The sequence below is a fragment of the Hemitrygon akajei genome, chromosome 7 (genome assembly GCF_048418815.1).
Source record: "Hemitrygon akajei chromosome 7, sHemAka1.3, whole genome shotgun sequence".
NCBI classification, from domain to species: domain Eukaryota; kingdom Metazoa; phylum Chordata; class Chondrichthyes; order Myliobatiformes; family Dasyatidae; genus Hemitrygon; species Hemitrygon akajei.
In genome coordinates, this window is record NC_133130.1 from 175,633,559 (window position 1) to 175,648,437 (window position 14,879).

Sequence of the window (14,879 nt, forward strand, 5' to 3'; positions counted from 1 at the left end):
CGTGTCGGAAGAACAAAGGAGAAAACTATTTTTCGCTGCAGGCTTGCACCCGGTAGAAAACACTGAAAGGAAGACAGGAATGGATACAGAAAGAGCTGAAGGTAAAGGTGTAATGGGGATACACATAGTCTTTGGAAAGATATCAGGACCTAGTGCCAGTCAAGATATTGCATTTGATGTGTGGCAGAAGTTATGGAAAGTAAAGGATGGCCAGATGAATATTAAAGATGCATCTTCACATTGTATACCTCAAAAGGCAGGATTTCCCAGTAGCCACCCATTCCAATTTGATTTCCCGTTACCATCCCCACATGTAGGCCCTCTACTGACATGATGAGGCCACATTCAAGTTAGAGAAGCAACTTCATAATCAGTCTGGATAGCCTCCAACCTAATGGCATGAACATCTATTTCTCTAACTTCTGGTAATTTTACCCCCTTCACCCTTTTCCCTTTTTCCATTCCCCATTCTGACTCCTCTCTTACCCCTTCTCCTTTGGCTCCCCCCCCCCCCCCTTACCTCTTCTCATCTCGCTCTGGTGCCCCTTATATCCTTCCCTTTCTCCCATTCTCTACTGTGTTCTCCCATCAGATTTCTACTTTCTTCCCTTTATCTTTCCACCAATCAACTCCCAGCTTCTTACTTCATCACCCCTACACACACACACACACACACACACACACACACACACACACACACACACACACACACACACACACACACACACACACACACACACACACACACACACACACACACACACACACACACACACACACACACACACACACACACACACACACACACACACACACACACCTTAAGCTCGCTTATTTCCCCTTCCCTTCCAGTCCTGATGAAGAACCTCAGCCCAAAATGTTGACTGTTTATTCCTCTCTGTAAAAGCTGCTTGACCTGCAGTGCTTCTTCAGCATTTGGTGTGTGTTCCTCAAATTCCAGCATCTGCAAAATCTTTTGTGTTTATGTTAATGATGTTGATGCCACAGGTAATCAGGTTCATTAGGACATCAACAGCAACATAGTGAAGCTACTAATTTTCAGTTTTGTTGGAAAAGCCAATATTTTATCTCATCCCTCAGAAATACAAATACAGAACACAGAACACTATAGCACAGGCCCTTTAGCCCACATGGTTATGCTAACCATTTCACCTTCTCCAAAATCAATCTAACCCTTCTCTCCCACATAGTCTTCCATGTTTCTATTATCCATGTACCTATCTAAGAGTTTCTTAAATGTCCCTAATGTATCTGCCTCTACCACCACCTCTGGCATTGCATTCCACACACTCACCACACACTGTGTAAAATACCTACCTCTGATGCCCCCCCCCCCCCATACTTTCTTCCAATCACCTTAAAGTTATGCCATATTGTATTAGCCATTTCCACCCCAAGAAAAATTATCTGGCTGTCCACTCAATCTATTCTTCTCAAATTCTTGTACACCTCTATCATATCATCTCTCATCTTCCTTCTCTCCAATGAGAAAAGCCCGAGCTCACTCAACCTATCCTCATAAGACATGCTGTCTGATCTAGCATGTAAATGTCCTCTGCACCCTCTCTGAAGCTCTTATATCCTCCATATGACCTGGACCTTTCTGACAGAAACACTGGAAACATATGCCATCAATTTTTCCAGACATCCTTACTTTGACTTATTACATACACTTCTGGCTTTTGTTCCCTTCAGAAACAGCCTGCAGCTAAGGAGAAAAGCATGATATGCAACATTCACGTGAAGTAGTCATGTGCTCTATACCCGCTTCCTAAGCAGGTTATTTAGGTGATATAAACGCTGCAGCAGTTTGATTGCACTGTTCACTTATTAACAGCACCACGAAATGGAGCGAAGATCAATGCTTCTTATGACAAACAGCTCAGAGGCCAAAAAGGTTTGGAGGAGGACTGAGTAACCAATACACTTCAACGTCTCAAAGTCATTGTCAAAAGGGTTATTTATTTATTTTTCTTTAGAGATACAGTGCAGAACAGGCTCCTCTGGTTTAATGAGCAATTTACAAAGACCAGTTATCCTACTAACCAGTACACTTTCGCACTGTGGGAGTAAACCAGAGCACCCAGAGGAAACTCCCACACGGTCATGAGGAGATGTCATTACAGACGGCACCGGAACTGAACTCCAAACTCTGACGTTTCAAACTGTAATACTGTTGCGCTAACCACTACACTACAACGGAAGGTGGTGTATCTAGATGAGCTCTTGAATCTCCAAGTCAGGAAATGCTGGTAAATAGGATTAGTACACACAACTGCTTAATGGTCAGCAAAATCAGAATCGGGTTTAAATATCATTGACATATGTTGTGAAATATGTGATTTTGTGGCAGTAGTACACTGTTCTACATAATAATAAAAATCTTTAAACTGCAAGAAGAAATATATATGAAAATTAAATTAAACAACCTGTGCAAAAAGAAACATAGAAAACCTACGGCACAATACAGGCCCTTTGACCCACAAAGTTGTACCGAACATGTCCCTACCTTAGAAATTACTAGGCTTACCTATAGCCCTCTATTTTATTAAGCTCCATGTACCTATCTAAAAGTCTCTTAAAAGACCCTATCGTATCTGCCTCCACCAGTGTTGCCAGCAGCCCATTCCACGCACTCACAACTCTCTGAGTAAGAAATTTACCCCTGACATCTCCTCTGTACCTGCTCCCCAGCATCTTAAACCTGTGTCCTCTTATGGCAACCGTTTCAGCCCTGGGAAAAAGCCTCGGACTATCCACACATTCAATGCCTCTCAAAGCAAAAGAAAAGAGAAAAAGTATGCACATACAAAGGTTGTGCACATGGGTTCATTGTCCATTCAGAAATCTGATGACAGAGGAGAAGAAGCTGTTTCTGAAACATTGAGTGAGTGTCTTTAGGCTCCTGTACCTCCTCCTTGATGGTAGCAATGAAGAGGGCATGTCCTGGGTAATGGACATCCTAAATGACAGCATAGACATAGTGGCCCATTACCCACTCCTAAGACCTCAGAACGGCATTAAAGCTATCTTTCCTGCACAGTATTAAGTGAGTGCTGCATTTACTGAGGTACATTGCGGTATTCTCTATTGGGTGGACAATAAAGGCTCCATGGCACTATTCAAAGAAAAATGGGGGATTTATTCCTTAATGTCCCAGCTACTATTTCCCTGTCAACCAATATCATTAAAAAATGCAAAACTTCTGGGCTTTACAAACATTACTGTTTGCAAGAGCTGGCTGTGTGCAAATTTTCTCCTGCACTCCATGTTACAATAATGTTTATACATCAGAACCATTTCATTTGGTGCAAAGTTACCTTTGTACCTAATGAAATAGGTCATTCATTAAGTGCAATTCTTCTTCTTAAGCCCCATCACCCGTATCGGGGCCAACGCCGCCAACAGTAGCTTGCCAGACTCCTTTGTCCTGGGCCAATCTTTTAGGTTGTCTCCAGGCGTAACACATCTTCTTGGTGTATCCTTCCTCTCCCAGAGATGAGGTCTTTGGAGCTTCTGTTGGTGTTTCTGTAGCACTGGGTTTTCTGGGATGGGTGTGTAGAAGCCATGTATCTGTTTTCAATCTGCACTGTATCTGTGTTGTGTGTTTATTATGGTAATTAGTCACATGAGTAGGGGTGTGGTAAAAGTGAAGGAAATAAGTTACATCATTGTTCAAAGCAGTTTGATTGTAGATGGGGACAAAAGGAAGTCATGTCTTTTGCTGACCACTCAATTATGCTTAGCTTACATGTGGGTATGCTTAAGTTTCATCACTTCAAGATTGTATGTTTTCTAATAAAGGATCAAATGCATATCTTTGATTTCCCATCACTACAACAGGGACCATGTTTCTCTTGTCCTCACCTACCACCCCCACCAGCCTCCGTATCCAGCATATGATCCTCCACAACTTCCACCACCTTCAACAGGACCCCACCACTAAGCACATCTTTCCCTCTCTACCCCTCTCTGCTTTTCGCAAGGATCGTTCCCTCCGCGACTGCCTGGTCCACACGTCCCTCCCCACAGATCTCCCACCTGGTACTTATCCCTGCAAGCGTAAGTGCTACACCTGTCCCTACACCTCCTCTCTTACCACCATTCAGGGCCCCAAACAGTCCTTCCAGGTGAGACAACACTTCACTTGTGAGTCTGTTGGGGTCATCTAATCCATCCAATGCTCCCGGTGCAGCCTCCTCTACATCGGCGAGACTCAACGCAGATTGGGGTCCACTTCGTCGAGCACCTCCGCTCTGTCTGCCACAATAGACATGATCTCCCGGTTGGTACCCACTTCAATTCTGCTTCACATTCCCATTCAGATATGTCTATACATGGCCTCCTCTGCTGCCATGATGAGGCCAAACTCAGGTTGGAGGAGCAACACCTCATATACCGTCTGGGTAGTCTCCAGCCCCTTGGCATGAACATTGAATTCTCCAACTTCCAGTAATTCCCTCCCTCTCCCTTCCCCCATCCCACTTTCACTCTGTCTCCTCCTTCAGCTGCCTATCACCTCTCTCATGATTCTGCCTTCTTCTACTACACAGTGCTTTCCCCTTACATCCCTTCACCTTTCCTGCCTATCCCCTCCCCCACCCCTTGATCTTTCCTCTGACTGGTTTTTCCCCTGGCACCTACCAGCCTTCTCCTTCCCACCTTCTTTATAGGGCTCCTGACCCTCCCTCTTCAGTCCTGACGAAGGGTCTCGGCCTGAAACGTTGACTGTTCGTTTCCACGGATGCTGCCCGACCTGCTGAGTTCCTCTAGCATGTTGTACGCGTTGCTTTGACCACAGCATCTGCAGTGCACTTTGTGTTAACTAATTCGTAGGGTCACTGGCAGCAGCAATTGTTTTGGTTCTGGTTTTGGTTTGGTTTGGCCATTACAATGGGGTTGCTAGCTCTATACCCAAACCCTCCTTTTGCAGCCAGCCTTGGGACTGTCCACAGCAGAGTTCATTAGGTGGAACGTATATATCTAATTCATTTTAGATATGAAGGTACCGATAATGTGGTCCAGGTGTCAGCAGAAATGCAAGAGCTGCTTTCAATAACCAATTTATCTCAACACCCGTGAGCAGCATTTTCGTGGCTAGCTTTTTGCAGAATTACTGTTCAATCAGATGTTCCCCTTTTTTGTATTCATTGTGCAGCAAGGAACAGGTTTCACAACAGTAATTGTTGATGGCAAAAATATTAGGTAACATTACACAATATCCCTTAGCTAATTTGAAGTGACTGTACCAAACAAAAACAACTGAAAATTCTTTTTAGCAAATGGGGCAACACATCATCAGTTCTCCCTTCTTCTGCTGTTAAAATTCACAGGAAAATATTCCATACCAACAGAACATAAGAAATAAAAACTAGAAAGGCCATATGACCACATAAGCCTCCTCTGCCATTCAATAAGATTACCTTTGACTTCATCCTGATCTCAACTCCACTTTCCTGTAATGAAGATCTGATAGAAGTAGACAAAATTATGTGGGTGACGGTAGGGTAGACAGCAGGAAACTATTCCCCCCCCCCCCCACCTCAGTAGAAAATTAGAGGGAAAAAGTCTAGAGCAGATTGGAAGAGAAGTTCCACCCTGAGATCTGGAAGCTACTGCCTAAATTGGTAATAGAGACAGAGAGTCTTGAAACGTTTAAGGAGCTGGACATGCATTTGAATCTCCAAGCCATTAAAAGGCATGTAGACCAAATGACAGTAAATGAATTAGAATAAGTAGGTATTCAATCGTCTTTGTAGGAGTTGTCGAGCTATACATTTATTATCTGTGTTGGAGGGGGTGGCGGTAAAAGTGAAGGGAATAAGTTACATATTCATACTTATTTTGTGGCATTTCGTATCTTGGGACCATGGAGGTCCTATCTTTGCTGACCACTGAGATAACATAGAAATCCACAGCACATTACAGGCCCTTCAGCCCACAATGCTGTGCCAACCATGTAAACTACTCTACAAACTGTCTAGAATTTCCCTACCGCATAGCCCTCTATTTTCTAAGTTCCAGATATATATATATATATCTCTTACAAACCCTACTGTATCCACCTCTACCACCATCGCTGGTAGTGCATTCCACATACCCACCACTGTGTGAAAAATTTACCTCTGACATCCCCCTAGTACCTGCTTCCAAGCACCTTTAAACTATGCCCCCTGTTGTCAGCCATTTCAGCCCTGGGTAAAAGCCTCTGGCTATCCACATGATCAATACCTCTCATCATCTTATATACCTCTATCAGGTCACCTCTCATCCTCCATTGCTCCAAGGAGAAAAGGCCAAGTTCACTCAACCTATTCTCATAAGGTATGCTCTCCAATCCTGGCAACATCCTTGTAAATCTCCTGTGCACTCTCTCTCTACTATCCACACCCTTCCTGTAGTGAGGTGACCAGAAATGAACGCAGTACTCCAAGTGGGATCTAACTAAGGTCATATAGCTTTAACATTACCTCACAAAACTTGAACTCAGTCCCACGGTTGATGAAGGCCAACACACCACATGCCATCTTAACAACACTGTCAACCTGCGTAGCAGCTTTGAGTGTCCTATGGCTCAACGCTCAATAATGTTTAATGGTATGTTTGCTAATTGCTATTAAAGGATCAAAATAAGGAATTCAACTCTTCGGAGCAATCACTGGAGCCGTGGGCAACTCCATCTGGGGTCGCAGGCTGGCAGCAATTGTTGTTTTGATTTTGGATCAATTTTTGCCGCTACAGTCTGCATGGACATGATGGGCCAAATGGCCTGTTTTTTTTTTGCTGTTTGACTCTATTGTTCTGTAACTTCCTTGTTTTAAATTGGTTTAGTGGTTCATTATCAACACATGCACCAAGGTACAATGAAAAACCTTTCTTGCAGATTACAAATACAGATTAATTGATTACAACAGTGTATTGCGGTAGTAAAAGGTAAAACAATAACAAAGTGCAGAATAGGTTACAGTTACAGAGAAAGTGTTGTTCAAGTACAGGTAGTCCCCGAGTTATGAACTTCCAACTTACGGACAACTCGTACTTACGAACTGAGGAAGGAGAACGCTGTCTGCCATTTTAAGTCGGATCGCGACGCCATCCATTTTAAGTCATTGCCGTTGACACTGTGTTGAGTGTTTAACTTTGTATTTGGCTTAAATTTTTCTTAGTAAGATTCACCCTGACCCCACCCCCTCCCTGTTCCAGCTGGCTGGTGGCGTAGTGAGATCAGCATCGGGCTGGTGAATGGAGGTTCCTGAGTTCGATTTAGTGACAGACCGCTCCCGTGCCGGGTTGATGTTGAGCTCGCAACTCAACCTTGTAAAAAAAAACACTGCCACCTTCAGTTTAAATTCCCACGTGGAATATTGTGGAGGATCAAATACAGTACCCAAACCCAGCACAGCACAGCCCCCACTTGTCCCATTTAACCTGTCTCAGTGCAGTGGAGTTTAGGACCCGGGGAATTCAGTACGGTGGTCCTTAGCACCTAGCGGACCTCAGGAGCCGGCATAGCTCGGGACCCGCCACCCACAGTGTTTCTGTTCCATTGACGGGAAGCGATCGCGATTGAAAATAAAGTGGAAATAATAAAGCATTTGGAGAGAGGTGAAATGCCATCGGTCATTGGAAAAGCATTAGGCTACAGTCGGTCAACTATCAGAACAATTTTAAAGGATAACGGATAAAGTGAGAATAATGGAGCATGTAAAAGGCCCTGCCCCGATGAAAGCTATAATTATCACTAAGCAACGCAGTGGTTTAATTATTGGAATACATACGTTTCTTAAATATATGCATAGAAAGGTAAAATATATACTATATACTAAGACAAACGTTTGACTAACTGACGCTAAATAATACAGGATGTACTTGTTCCGACTTACGTACAAATCCGACTTAAAGACGGACTCAGGAATGGAACTTGTACGTAACCCGGGGACTGCCTGTAAACAGTTAGTTGCAAGATATCAATGGAATAGATTGCTAGTTCAAGAGTCCATTTTATCATACCAGGGAAACATTGCTTAAGTAGTGTATCCAAACCTTGAATATATTCAACCTTACATCCTCCAGAGCACTGAGGAATTAAAGATTAAGATTCACAATTAGTTTATTTGTCACATGTATATTGAAACATGCCGTGAAATGCATAGTTTGTGTCCATGATCAACACAGTCTGAGGATGTGCTGGGGGCAGCCTACAAGTATCGCCATGCTTCCTTTGAAAACTATCCCTAACCTGCCCATCTTTGCAATGTGGGAGGAAACCAGAGTAGCCAGAGGAAATCCATGAGGTCAATGGGGAGAACTTACAAGCTCCTCACCGACAACAGCAGGAATTGAACCTGGATTGCTGCTACTGTAAAGTATGAGACTTTACAGAGGTGGAGAACTCCAGCAGTAACCCTGGGGAGAAAAAAAAAATTCTCCTATCTCATTCTTAAACTGATCACCTTTTTTTTGGAAACTCTAGTCACAACTTCTGGAATGCCAGATGAAGGGCAACACCATTCAACATCAACCCCCTCAGAATCTCATGTAATCATCTCTTTAACAAGGGATTATTACTCACTGAACTGCGAAACTCAGCAGGCTGTCCAAGTGTTGGAGGCATTCACAGCTACGTCAATAGGAAAGAACCAAATCAAACCCAGAAAACACAGGGAAAAAAGACAAAAAATAAAATCAAACGGTCTTGGTGGAGGGAGAAACTGGATCAACATTTCAGTCCATGAAGGATCATCAAACCAAATTCTTGACTCCATTTTTCTGTCCACTGCAAAGTGCTTCCAGCTAAGTCCATCTCAGTCAACAGCACCCTCAGAATGTATGAGGGAGGAATGCTGCTGGATAATGATTATAATTGCAGTTCCTGGCTAATTTTATTTTACCAATTTCAACGCCTTTACCTGGATGAGATCAGCCCTTTGACTGTGGACGAAACTCACTTACTACAACAGAGAAATCCCTTGCCCACAGGCAAATCTCTTTTGTACACACATTCCCATTGCCAAATAATAAGCGTTCGCTGTGACACTTCTGCTTACAATAAACTAATCTGATTCTTGCAAATGGATGTTTGTCTGGTGATATTCTGCAACAAACACTTCTGCTTAAGCAGAAGAGACTCTGCAAATGTTGAGTAACACACAACATTGTGTTACATTTTGCAGCACAAAATGCTGCAGGAACTCAACAACATAGCAATTCGGAATATGCTTAAGTGTTGAGCTCCAATGTGTATCCATGGACCTGTACTCCCTGCTCCAATTCACAAGGGAACTCAGTATTATTCTAGGCTTCATGACTAGATCTACCAAGGCAAATACTGAAAGTATTTTTCATGACTCAAACTTCAAAAGTAGAAGAGTTTCTTTGAAAGTCTTAAGTAGTAATATTTTCTTTAACATACATGTTGCCATAGAACACAGGAACACAGTACTTGCATTATATACACAAACACAACAACCAGCATAAATACAGGAGATTCTGCAGATGCTGGAAATCCAGAGTAACGCATACAAAATGCTGGAGGAACTCAGCAACTCAAGCAGCATCCATGGAGAGGAATGAAGGGCCTCAGCCCAAAACGACGACTGTTTATTCCTCTCCATAGATACTGCCTGAACTGCTGAGTTACTCCAGCATTTTCTGTGTGTTGCTTGCATTATATAGTGCTCTCAACAAAAAAACTCAGGTTGATACTCCAATGTAGTACCGAGGGAGCCATATTGTGTCAGCAGGATACTTGTCTGCTCTGTCAAGATGGTCTAAATCATGAGATGAAATTATGTCATACTTGATCAGCAGAATTCTGCCCATTCTAACAGCAAAACACAGCAGATAGTGGAAGTACAAAGTAGACAGAAAACGTTGAGAAACTGAGTATCTGTGGAGAGAGAAATAGAGTTCCAATCCACAGGTATTGCCTGATCTGCTGTGTATTTCCAACATTTCATTACCACAAGAATGTCTGCAGATGCTGGAAATTCAAAGCAACACATACAAAACATTGAAGGAACTCAGCAGGCCAGGCAGCATCCATGGAAATGGACAGTCAACATTTCAGGCTGAGATCCTTCTTCAAGACTGCAAAGGAAGGGGGAAGATGCCAGAATAAAAAGACGGGAGAAGGGGGAAGGAGGATAGCTAGAAGTGATAGGTGAAGCCAGGTGGGTTGGAAAGATAAAGGGCTGGAGAAGAAGGAATCTGATAGGAGAGTGGACCATAGGAGAAAGGGAAGGAGGAGGGGTCCCGGGGGCAGTGATAGGTAGGTCAGAAGAGGGAGAAAGCTAGAGTGGGGAACAGAAGAGGAGGGGAGGGGATGGAATTTTTTTAAACCAGGAGAAATCAATATTAATGCCATCAGGTTTCAAACATTTTCTGTTTTAGTTAAAGAATTCCCAGGACCTGGGCTGCAGTTTACACTTCACTCAATCTCACAAAAGCAGATTATGGTACCATTAACACACTGCTGTTGGTAGGAGCTTACAGTGTACAAATTGGCTACTTTTCCCAATCACACTTTATATAACACACACTGATTCTCCCTGAAAAAGGTTCTTGAAATGGCAGTCTTTCATTCATGTTCATTGTGTGTTTTAATGGCCTAATATTTATTTATTGAAATAGTGTGGAATGGGCCCTTCCAGCACTTAGAGCCTCGCCACACAGCAATCGCCAATTATCTTGCAGGCATACTCAACAAATCCAATAACCATAATAGAATCAATGAAAGACTGCACTAAAAGGGCAGGCAACCAGTGTCCAAAGATAACAAACTGTGCAAATTCAAAAAGAAATATTAATAATAAATAAGCAATAAATATCAAGAACATGAGATGACGAGTTCTTGAAAGTGAGTCCATTGGCTGCAGGAATATTTCAATCAAGTGAGTTATCCCCTTTGTTTCAAGAGCGTGATGGTTTAGGGGTAACAACTGTTCCTGACGCAAACAAGCGAAAATCTGCAGATGCTGGAAATCCAAGCAACACACACAAAAATGCTGAGTCTAATCACAGGACAATTTACAACGACCAATTAACCAAGCAACCAGTACATCTTTTGGACTGTGGGAGGAAACCGGAGCACCAGGAGGATACCTGAACGGCCACGGGGAGAACGTACAAACTCCTTACAGACAATGGCAGGAATTGAACTGGGGGCCGCTTGTATTGTAAAGCATTGTGCTAACCACTATGCTACAGTGCCGCCAACATGTTAAGTATGCATTAATCAAAATTGTCCAAATCCACCACTGAAGATTAATAGTAGTGCAATCACTGGAGTTGAGTATGACGTTCTTCAAGGAGGTTGTCTATTGGTGGGGCCTCAGGGGGCCTCCTCCTGTACCTGCTATTGGTGTGTCTGTTCTTCCAGCTCATTCTCAAAATGTTTGTTAAGGATCTTTTGTGGCATTGTCCCAGAGCTCTCAGATGCCGGCTGTAAGTAGTCCATGATTCAGCTCCATACAGCAATGGAGGAAGAACCACTGTTCTATAGACCAAAAGTTTTGTTTGGATCTGTAGATTGCAATCTTCAAATTCTTTTTCCCTATATCTTGCACAGGTTCCACTTCCACTACTCTGAGGTGGTTGGACTCTGAGTGAATCAGGAGCCTCAAGATTCACACCACCAGGTTCAGGAACAGTTGTTACCCCTAAACCTTTAGGCTCTTGATTAAAGGGGATAACTTCATTTGCCCGTGACTGAAATATTCTCACACCCAATGGACTCACTTTCAAAGGACTCTTCATCTCATGTTCTCCATATGCATTGCTTATTTATTATTACAGTATTTCTTTTTGTATTTGGACACTGGTTGCCTGCTCGGTTAGCGTGGTCTTTCATTGATTCTTTTATGGTTATTGGATTTATTGAGTGTGCCTGCAAGATCATGAATCTCAGGGCTGTATATAGTGACATATATGCACTTGGATAATAAATTTACTTTGAACTTTGAATGTCTGATTTTGAGGAGAGACTGCTCGATATCGTCAACTTTTAAGGGGGATATTATACCAGCCACCGAGAATGGAGACTAAAAGACCAACATTCCCTGCATGTGTCCAGAGAGACCTTCATCTCCAGGTGACACCGCACCTGCCGACCCGCCTGTGATGTACAATGGAACCTCTGCTACATCACCCCACCGAGTCTCCACACAACATGTCACACATTCAGAAATGCGGGAAAGGTTCCCAACACTCACCCGAATCCTCCGCATAGCCGCCACTATCTCCACACGGCTGTTTGGCCTCGGCACGTCCAGGCTCCCGACGTACTTGAAATAAAAAGGGTTCATTGTGTTAGTGTGCAGCTGGCAGCGATATCCCGGCTGGGCTGCGCTTCAGGAGACAGACTACCGTTGGTTTCAAGGCCAGCCTGGAAAATGCCGCCGTCGCTTTTGTTAATTTCGAACTGCTAATTGAAACCGCGACTCCATCCCAACCAATGCAGTGAGCGGCTTCAGTTCAAACCCCCGCTCTTTCACTAGCCACGACAAGGCATGATAGAAGTTCAGGACGTGCTCTGAATTCAAACCACAAGCAACTTAATCCTTTACATAAAAGCCGCGAATTCCCTAATGCCCACAGCTCTACCGCATGTTTAAGTGATTAAATCCTAATATTCCTCTTCAAAATCTTCCAGCAGTTCTTTTCACGGGAGGGGAAGGCACCCATGCGAAACAGTTTGGTTTCTGAATGGTGGTGGTGAGCCAGGGCTGTTTTACTCACAATTCTTCGCGCCTTCTGCCCCCCTCGGATTTAACCTGGTCACACGCCTTGTTTACTCTAAAAGGGAAAATGAGACAGTGCCATGGGAGGTCGGTACCTTGGCCTGGAAGTGAATGCCGTGCTGGAAAGCCTCCTCGTTGTGCAGCGGAGTCCTCGGGTCGCCAACATCGTCCACCAAGTTGTAGCCGCTCCTGACCGGCATGTTCAAGGGTCCTCCCGCCGTCACACACCGTCGGCAGCGCCGGCGCCAGCAGGTGCATAACACCCGGAGCAGGCTCTCGCAGCGCGGGGTGAGGGGAATTCCGAGCCGGGATCAGAGCGGGGAGGTGGGGGGAAAGCGGAGGGGTGTGGTGATGATGGGAGAAAGACAGGGAGAGAGAGGAGGGAAGAGAGTGAGAACGGAGGATTTGAGGGGAAAGGGGGAGAACGGGGATGGGAAGGAGGGTGTGGATGGAAGTAAAAAGCAAGGGGACAGAGGAGAGGAGAGGGAGGGAGAAGGGTGAAGTAAGAGAGAAAGGAAAGGCTGAAGGGAGGAAGATAGGTGAAGGGAAGAGAGGAAGAGGTGAGGGGAGAGAGATAGACAGAGAAGGGTTCTCACACAGCACAGAACTAGAGAAAGTCAGAGCGCGGGTTCCCAGAAAAAAAAGATGAGAGAGATTCGCGTCCAAAGTGAAAGAGTTAAAATGCAGAGAACTATCTGGGCCGACCTCCAGAACACGAGCGCCGACACGGAGCAGACCCTCCTCGGGACGCTGGCAGCTGTCAGGGCCCGGAAAAACACATCCGAATTGCAGGAGTTCCTTCAGCCCGGCAGCCTCACCTGCCGGCTCCCGATCCCTCCCTCAGCCGATCTGTTCACAATAAGGAGAGGGAATCTGGGCAATTGGCTTGGAGGATTTCCAACTACTTGTAACACACGTAGCTCACGCCCGGGGCTCTGCACACACTGTGTGTGCCATTGACTGTTTGAAAACGCTTGTCTCATGAGCCAGGAACCTCACTCGTCTCTTTCCCAATTGGATCAAAGTTGCATCACATGATTAGCCACACACACACACACACACACACACACACACACACACACACACACACACACACACACACACACACACACACACACACACACACACACACACACACACACACACACCCCCCCCCCCCCCCCCCCCCCCCCCCCCGCCTGGATTGTCAGGAAATGCGGACGCTCTCCCGTGATTGGACTCTTCAGTGGTTAACTTGCGGATTCTGCGTCCCCGCTGCAGCTCCGGCGGCCGAGCCACGCTATTCTAGCAAGGCAATATACATCCTAAAGCTTGAAAATCGATTTAATGCTCCCAGTAATAGATGAAACATTTGCCTATTGAAGACTGTCAACAGGATATGTCCCTACAATGTCTCTTCTGGGGTTTGGGAGATGAGGTTGAGAATCTGTGCCTGAATTTCCTCTCCATCGACTTTGGAACTTCTGCAGGGATCCCGTCTGCTCCTGAACCTTTGCTATTTCATCGGCAAAACCAAACAAGGAACTCGGCGGATTAGGCAGCGTTTGTAGAGGGAAATGAGCAGTGGACGTTACAGGTGCATTCCCTTCGTCTAGGCTGCCGTCTAGATCAAGCGTTATTATTATAGTTGGTTTACGTTACTTACTTACTGTCCATTACACCACTGGCGTTTAGGGCAGCAATGAAGGTCCTCCATCTCTGGCGGTGTTCAGGGATTCCTTCATAATGTTTCTATTGATTCCTTCATTAGCTTTCTGTTGGTTTTCATTACCGTTAGTCATGCAAAACCTGGATGAAGACTCAGGAATACTGTCTCACTCAGATGTGGAAGGATTCTTCATTGCTTTTTCCATAACAATTTTATTTTACCGGTCAGGGTTGTTAGCCCTAAGCTGAACCCCCAAACCTAGAGTACTGGGGAACCACTCTTAGTTTGTCCTCTACCCTTTGACCTGTTTGGCATGGGTGATGCTACCAGGAGCCAAAGCTTAAAGCCCTGATTCCAGCCAACATAGCTCTCCAGGTCATTGAGGCACCGAAGCCTCCAAACCAGGACACAGTTGTCCTCTTGGAGGAGAAGGTATACATACCTTCTCCTCCAAGAGAAGAAGGTATAAA

The 14,879-nt window shown here is 44.6% G+C and overlaps 1 protein-coding gene across 3 annotated transcripts in view; it reads right to left on the reverse strand.

Annotated features, from left to right (window-relative positions):
- The window catches only part of LOC140731197 (carboxyl-terminal PDZ ligand of neuronal nitric oxide synthase protein), a 137,592-nt gene extending 124,148 nt beyond the window's left edge, over positions 1 to 13,444 (reverse strand). For 2 of the 3 annotated variants that reach the window (XM_073052652.1, XM_073052651.1), the window contains exons 1-2: positions 12,857 to 13,444; positions 12,234 to 12,305 (exon numbers count right to left, since the gene is read on the reverse strand). In XM_073052652.1, coding sequence (XP_072908753.1) covers positions 12,234 to 12,305; positions 12,857 to 12,961 — 177 coding nt within the window. In that variant the 5' untranslated portion in view covers positions 12,962 to 13,444. Of the gene's footprint in view, positions 1 to 8,593; positions 8,651 to 12,233; positions 12,306 to 12,856 lie in introns of those variants that run through there. The other variant, XM_073052654.1, reaches the window with a different exon arrangement.
- Between the last annotated feature and the right edge of the window lie 1,435 nt (positions 13,445 to 14,879).